General features: G+C 31.2%; 1 protein-coding gene across 1 annotated transcript; it reads left to right on the forward strand.

The window, feature by feature from the left end:
- The first annotated feature begins 1,583 nt into the window (after positions 1–1,583).
- LOC108469228 (probable receptor-like serine/threonine-protein kinase At5g57670) lies at positions 1,584–4,270 on the forward strand. The gene is made up of 9 exons (XM_017770122.2): positions 1,584–1,892; positions 2,005–2,123; positions 2,197–2,315; positions 2,395–2,792; positions 2,859–3,113; positions 3,230–3,387; positions 3,477–3,692; positions 3,782–3,931; positions 4,020–4,270. Exons 1-9 carry the CDS (start codon positions 1,760–1,762, stop codon positions 4,155–4,157), a joined length of 1,686 nt encoding a protein of 561 aa, XP_017625611.1. The 5' UTR covers positions 1,584–1,759; the 3' UTR covers positions 4,158–4,270.
- Positions 4,271–7,038: the final 2,768 nt, after the last annotated feature.

The raw sequence follows: 7,038 nt of genomic DNA on the forward strand, positions 1-7,038 counted from the left end.
TCTAATCGAAGTTGAATTTAACTGGACAGGCAAACATCCTAGTCCATATGAGAAGAACTAAACCTAAAATTTAAAAGTTTTAAGAGTTTGTTTTTTCAATCCCCAATGAGAAAATTACTTAGTGACTTCTCTTTTCTAGATGCTATAAAAATGTGAACATAAACTCCATATATTATTACTCGTGGTATGGTCTTTCTTTTTTACGGAGCTTTGCTATTCTCGTATGACAAATGTAGCAATATCCCATGCTATTGTAGGAATCATGAATATGGCAAACCAAAGGCCATCATTGGAAATCTCTTATGTAGTGGGGAAGGTTTAGAAAAAAAAGAAGAAGTTAGTGTCCTTTGAACGTTTCATTTTTGATAAAGTGAAGATCTCTTTGAGTGGCAACATCCCCTTCTACCAAACCCCAACAATTTGGTACTTCGTTTTTACTAGTTTTTTCATCTTTGCCTTACATGGGAAGACAAATCAAAATACAACACCCACCACCTTTGCTTATACCCAAAGCCCCTAACTGTCGCTTTTATATAAAATTTAATCGATTATTGATTTATTATTATTACGTAGACTTCAACATATTTCTATATTCATATCACTATTGTATTTTAATTATTTTTATATCGTATATGTATCATATAATCATGTAGTATATATAATATTTTCAGGTGCGCCTTTAATTCTATTCCTAAGCTCTACAACATAAAAAGAAAGAAGGAAAATAGAAAAGTAACTTAATAAATATTAATCAATAATTATAAATAAAAGGATGATATATTCACATTATTTTTTATTCTACAAGCAGTTTTAAAAATTAGTATATCTATTTTTTTAATATTTATTTTTATATTTTACTATATCCCTAAAGCACACTTGTCCTACTTGTTGAGTATAAAAATTTCATTAGCGATGTACCACATAATTTCACAAGATAAAATGGTGAAGTATTTATAAGTGGAGGGTTAATATTCTACCCACCGTTAGTAAACTCCACAAGCAGGGCTTAGTCCATGACACGTGTCTGTTTTAATTTAATTTTAATTTTTTTTATATCCCTCAAGACACATGGCAGCATTTAATCATTGCTAGTCGAGTTAGTAGTGGAGTTTTTTAACTCCACTAGCAGTGAATAAAATAATTTCCCATAACAAAATACGTTTTATACTTGGTTCAATCCTTGAATATGATATTTTTAGTTGTTTTATTTAAACTATCTTATAAAAATAGTAAAAGAATTATATCAATATTCAATCTTTCATTTGAAAAAAATAATTTTTAAGTAGTTTGCTTGATTAAGTTGGTGTCAATCCTTTATTAAAAAAGGTTTTTAAAGCAATTTTCTTAATGACATTAATATCAAATTCACTTGTGATATCAATTCAATTAAACACATTATATAGTGTAAATTATAAAAATTTTGATTCACTCCTGTACATATTTATTGTTCTTATAATGCCATAATGCGTATAAAATAAAAGGGATTGATCACAATTGTCGTGCCATTCTAAAAAACTTTTTATGCTTCTTTAACAAGAATAATAGAATGAGAACCAATGTGGCCACACTCTCTAACTGACCGTAATCATGCCACTGCTTCTACACTAATTCTTAAGCAGAGTTCATCCAAGCCTTTATTGTCAACAAGAATCTTAAATCATAAATAAATAAGTCACCTTATCTATATGTAAGTGTATGTATAATTTCCCTGCATATATTCAGTTACATTCAAACCTATCGGCCAATTAACTAGCGAAAAATGGCGACCTCAGCTCCTGCTAAAATACTTGTTGGCATCTCATTGGATCCAGATGAAAGCAAGGAGGTATTGTCATGGGCAATCAGAGTTCTAACCCATCCAAATGACGAAGTCGTTGCCCTACATGTTCTAGGTTAGTACATTTCCTAATCCTTGCATCAAATTCATTGCCATATTTGAATTGAAATTGAATCAACTTGTTCACGTTACAACATTAAAAATACGTTGCATATTTTGAAATGCAGTTGGTAAGGAGACCAAGAAGCGCAGACTGATGACTAAAGACCAAGAAAAGTTTCGCCAGGCAAAAGCTCATGTTATATCTGTGCTTGGAGAATTTTCTAAGACCTGTCAGTCTAAGCAGGTGACCAAATTTTAGATTTCTGCAGATTTGGTTAACCTGCATGAAACATATTTAAAGAACAATATTTGTTCAGGTAAACTTGGAGGCAAGAGTAGGATTTAGCTCCAGTGTTAGAAAAGGTCTAATTGAGGAAGCAAAATCCATCTCAGCTGACTTTCTTCTTCTTCGTGGCTCCAAAAACCGTTCAAAGAAGTGAGAAATCCAGCAATCTTTTGTTCAGGGATGTTTGATTTTCCTTTTTGTTTTGTTTTGTTTATTTATTTTGTCCCAGGACATCAAACAAGATAAAAAGATACTGTTTGAAGCATGCCCCTGAAGGCTGTTCAGTGGTTGCGATAAGGAAATCTAGGCAGCCAAGCTCAGATTCTATTCCCCCTCAAAGAAAGGTGCAAAAGCTTTCACCAATGACTGTTTTAGAAGCACTTGAAGATGACAGCTGTAGCGCTAGGGGCACAAAAGTGGCAGGGTCATCCTCTCCTAAGGTGTCAAAGTTTAAAGGCCAAACCTGCATAAAGAAACATATGTCACCTTACAAATTAATCTCATCATTGTTTAGTTGTCTACTTGGGAAAAGAAAGGCTAGTTTATCCAGCAAAGGAAAGGAGAATCATTTGATAAAGTGCTTTAGCTATGAGGAGATCTCAAATGCTACAAATAACTTCCATTCAGGTAAGCTTGAGATGTTTAAGCTCAAGATTCTTAATTACTGCTCTGAATGTTGTTTTGCGGTATCAGATAATATAGTTGGTCGAGGCGGGTATTCAGAAGTGTACCGAGGTGATCTTCCTGATGGAACAGCCATAGCAGTGAAGAGGTTGGCCAATGACAACAAGGATGAAACCAAGGAGAAAGAATTCCTTACAGAATTGGGCATAATTGGACATGTTTGCCACCCCAATACTGCAACCTTAGTTGGCTGCTGCATTGAAAATGGACTGTATTTGATTTTCAACTTCTCTGAGAAGGGAACTCTGGCATCTGCTTTGCATGGTAACAACAGCAACTTCTTGTTCCAAGTTTTGAACAATTAAACTTAAAATAAATAAATAAATAAATAGAAGAAGAAGAAGAAAAATGATAGCTAACTCAATTGGGAGAATCCTCAGGTAAAACAAGTGCGTCACTAGATTGGCCTATGAGATACAAGATTGCCCTTGGAGTTGCTAGAGGTCTTCATTACCTGCATAAATGCTGTAAACACCGTATAATACACCGCGACATAAAAGCCTCTAATGTTCTTCTTGGGTTGGATTATGAACCGCAGGTGAATCATCCACCAACTTCTATAAGTGTTAATTTAAAGAACTGAGTTATATTTGTCCTGCATGTAACTATGATTTCATCTCTTTTTAGATCAGTGATTTTGGTCTGGCAAAATGGCTTCCTAATAAATGGACTCACCATGCTGTGATCCCAATAGAGGGGACATTTGGGTACCTAGCACCAGAGTATTTCATGCATGGAATTGTGGATGAGAAAATAGATGTTTTCGCATTTGGGGTTCTTCTCCTCGAGATCATTACCGGTCGCCGGCCTGTGGATTCATCAAAGCAAAGCCTCCTTTTATGGGTATACACCATGCAAACTTCACTCAACTTGGGTGAAGGTATTACATTTCTGTAACCCATATTTCCTCGAAATGATTTTTTGTTTTATAGGCAAAGCCTCTTATGGAATCTGGGAACATCACTGAACTAGCTGACCCGAAACTCAAAGGGAAATATGATGAAGATGAAATGCATAGAACAGTGCTAACAGCTTGCTATTGCGTGAGGCAATCAGCAGTATGGCGTCCTTCAATGAGTGAGGTACTAAAATTACTTCTTTTGTAGGATCCAAGTCCTTTTACATTGAAACAATGCATTTTTATGTGTTATTAAATGTTTCCATTTTCAGGTCCTGAAGCTTCTAATGACTGGCCACGACTCTGATGTTCAAAAAAGCTGGAGAATGCCAAAGTTTACATTTGATGAATTGGATGATTACTCTAGGGTTTTCGGGTACGAGGTTCCATTAGAGGAGGAAATTTTATGAGTGAGCCTTCTTCCACATATTTACAGCTTCAGATGCTTGTATTAAAGAACATACTTTCTCGTTTTGTAACTTTATCCTCCCATACATTTAAATACATGTTAGGCTTGAGATTATATTGCTCATTCAGACATTTCATTCTACTGCATTATTTTCAACTTATCAATAGATATTTCTGCTTATGGCAGAGAAATTTTGATCAAGTGCATCTATTATAATGTAGAAATCGTCACACTTCACAAGAGCCTTTTCCTTATTTTCTCGCGTTATGTGTTGGGCGGAAATGGGAGAAAAAAGAAATGGAAAAGAAAATAAATTTTGAATGTATTTTGTAAAGATCATTTTCATTTCAACCATAAAATTAATCATTCCACATTGGAGTGATAAGATTTGGAGTGATAAGATGAGAAAAATAAAAGATATGTTAGTACAAAATTATATATTTTTAAATATTTTATTTTATTTTTTATTTTTACCAAGTAATGGATGAAAAGAAAAATAATTTTTTTAGTATTTCTATCTCCCTATCCAACACATCTATAAAAAAATTATATTTTCATTTCTCTAATTTTTTACTTCAATTTTTTTCATTCCAATTTCCTTTTCACTTTGCTAAGCAAAACCATCACTCTACTAAATAAAGTCTTTTATGTTAATGAGTGTGATATATTTAAATTTTAATTTTTTATGCAAGTCTCTTATGTATATTCGTCATAATCACATAAAATTAATAATTAAGTACATTAATTCCAGTCATTTATTAAGTGCATTCAACATTAGTCAGTACATTATTGAAGTTATTTCTTTCTAATGTTGACATTATGATTAAAAACTAAAGTTTTGTTAGGAGGAGGAAGAAATATACATTTACACTGTTATTTATGTGTATTTAAGTTTTTTTTAACATGTGGTATCAAGAGTTAGATTAAGACAAATTTTTGTAATTTTATAAAATTAAAAGTTTAATTAACCATTAAAATTTTATGTTAATTGAGTTGATAGTCAACAAAATGATTCATTCATAATAATATTGGGGTTGATTGATTAAATAAGTTTTATATGTGAATGATAGTAAGTATATAACTTAGCCTTTGGTTGATTTATTATTTCTATGATCATATTATGAAATTGGTGATATACAAAAGTATAATCATAATTAAACTCTCGAGAGTGGATCCATAGCATGCAATTATTTTGACCCGAGGGTAGTTATGATAATTTGAAAATGATTCAGTAGCATATTATATATGTAACTGAAGATATGTAATTTTGATGATGCAATAGATTAATCTTTTACAAGATATTAATCGTGAATATTTGAGAGTGAATTAATAACATGTTATTACCTTAACCCAAAGGTTAGTTTCTTCGATGCACTAGATTACTAGTTGGCTGCAGTCATTGTCACATTATGACTTTTGTGTTGTGGCTTATGATATGCTATATCTATTTCTATGGGTTTTGAACATTTTCTTGGCCCAAAAGCTTTTTAATAGAGAAAGAAAACAAAGAGAATTGATTAGAACATTAGTATGGAAAAAGAAACATGAAAGAAAGACAATTTTTTTGTTTTAGAACTTGTACTATATTTAATTTATAGTTTTTTCTCTCTATTTTCATTTGATATATTTTAGTCTTTTTACCATTATTAATGTTATCTTAGTCTCAATCATTAACCCTTAAAAATGTTGATATTTATTTTTTAAAGAAAATCTTAATATGAATTTCTAACTTAGCCTCACAATTTGATTTGTTTTTTAAAATTCATGTCATTGATTTAGACTAAAGCATAATATTATTATCAATAAGAATTTTAAATTATATTAAATTAAAATTTATATCTATTTTATCCAAATAAATTTAAGTACTTATTTACATATTACATTAGTAAATTAAAAACTTATGACCAACACATGAAAATTTTATAATGCAAAAATAAATATTAATCATTTTTCAAATGTTAGTAAATAAATTGTAAACATTTCAAAATTAAATAACCTAAACAAAATTTTCATAAATTTAAATGGCTAAAAGTATAATTTTTTTAAATCATTTAAAAATCATAATGTTACATAAATATTGCAATGTGACATGTTAAATATTGTGACAATACCGTAACATCAAATAAATGTTATTATATTATCGTATCATTCAATCATTATAACTAAGGATTGAGTTGTCAAAATTTTCTATATCTTTAACTTTGGTATTTAATTGATTATTAAATTTCATTAAGAGTTAAGTGATGATAGGTGGGCTTTTATCTTTTGTTATCAATTATAATTTACTATTATTTTTTAATAATAAGACTGGATTTTGTCAAAAACAAATTAAGCCCAAATAAGAGAGCCCATCGAAAACAAAAGCAATCTTAAAAAGGTAAATCCAACAGCGAGGCCCATTAGGCAAAAATGAAACAGCAGAAAGTAAAAGAAAAAGAAAGGAAACTAAAACATCCCCCTATCCAGTCGAATTAATAGACTGCTACCCCCGCTTCCCAAAATGTATTTTTTGTTGTCAGTTGCAATCCTCCAAAAACTTCTGATGCTGTTAATAGCAAAACAAAAAAGGAAAAAAAAAGCCATTGAACATATTCTCTGTTTGTGAAAAAATCACTCTGTCTCTTTAGTCTGGTTCCCATCCTGACCCCAGCAAAGGCACGACATAAGGCAACACTGCCTGTTCCAGGTAAACCTGCTCACCTCTCTTAAGACTTTCTGTGGCGATTATATGTGCCGTTTGGTTTGCGCGTCTTGATATGTGTCCAAAATAGATCTTGTGGAAATGATTCTTATTTTGGTGAATATCATTTAATATAAGCTTCTATTTTCGACTTATCTTCAATATTGGACTAACACTTTTTGATAACTGTCAATGCATCCCC

Source organism: Gossypium arboreum, chromosome 8 (genome assembly GCF_025698485.1).
Source record: "Gossypium arboreum isolate Shixiya-1 chromosome 8, ASM2569848v2, whole genome shotgun sequence".
Taxonomy (NCBI): domain Eukaryota; kingdom Viridiplantae; phylum Streptophyta; class Magnoliopsida; order Malvales; family Malvaceae; genus Gossypium; species Gossypium arboreum.

What these genes read in the sequence shown, in the direction of transcription:
- LOC108469228 (XM_017770122.2), top strand. Translation starts at nt 1,760, where the DNA reads ATGGCGACCTCAGCTCCTGCTAAAATACTTGTTGGCATCTCATTGGAT. An exon ending in TCCAAAAACCGTTCAAAGAA is followed by an intron (nt 2,316 to 2,394) that starts GTGAGAAATCCA and finishes ATTTTGTCCCAG; the next exon opens with GACATCAAACAAGATAAAAA. An exon ending in TACAAATAACTTCCATTCAG is followed by an intron (nt 2,793 to 2,858) that starts GTAAGCTTGAGA and finishes TTGCGGTATCAG; the next exon opens with ATAATATAGTTGGTCGAGGC.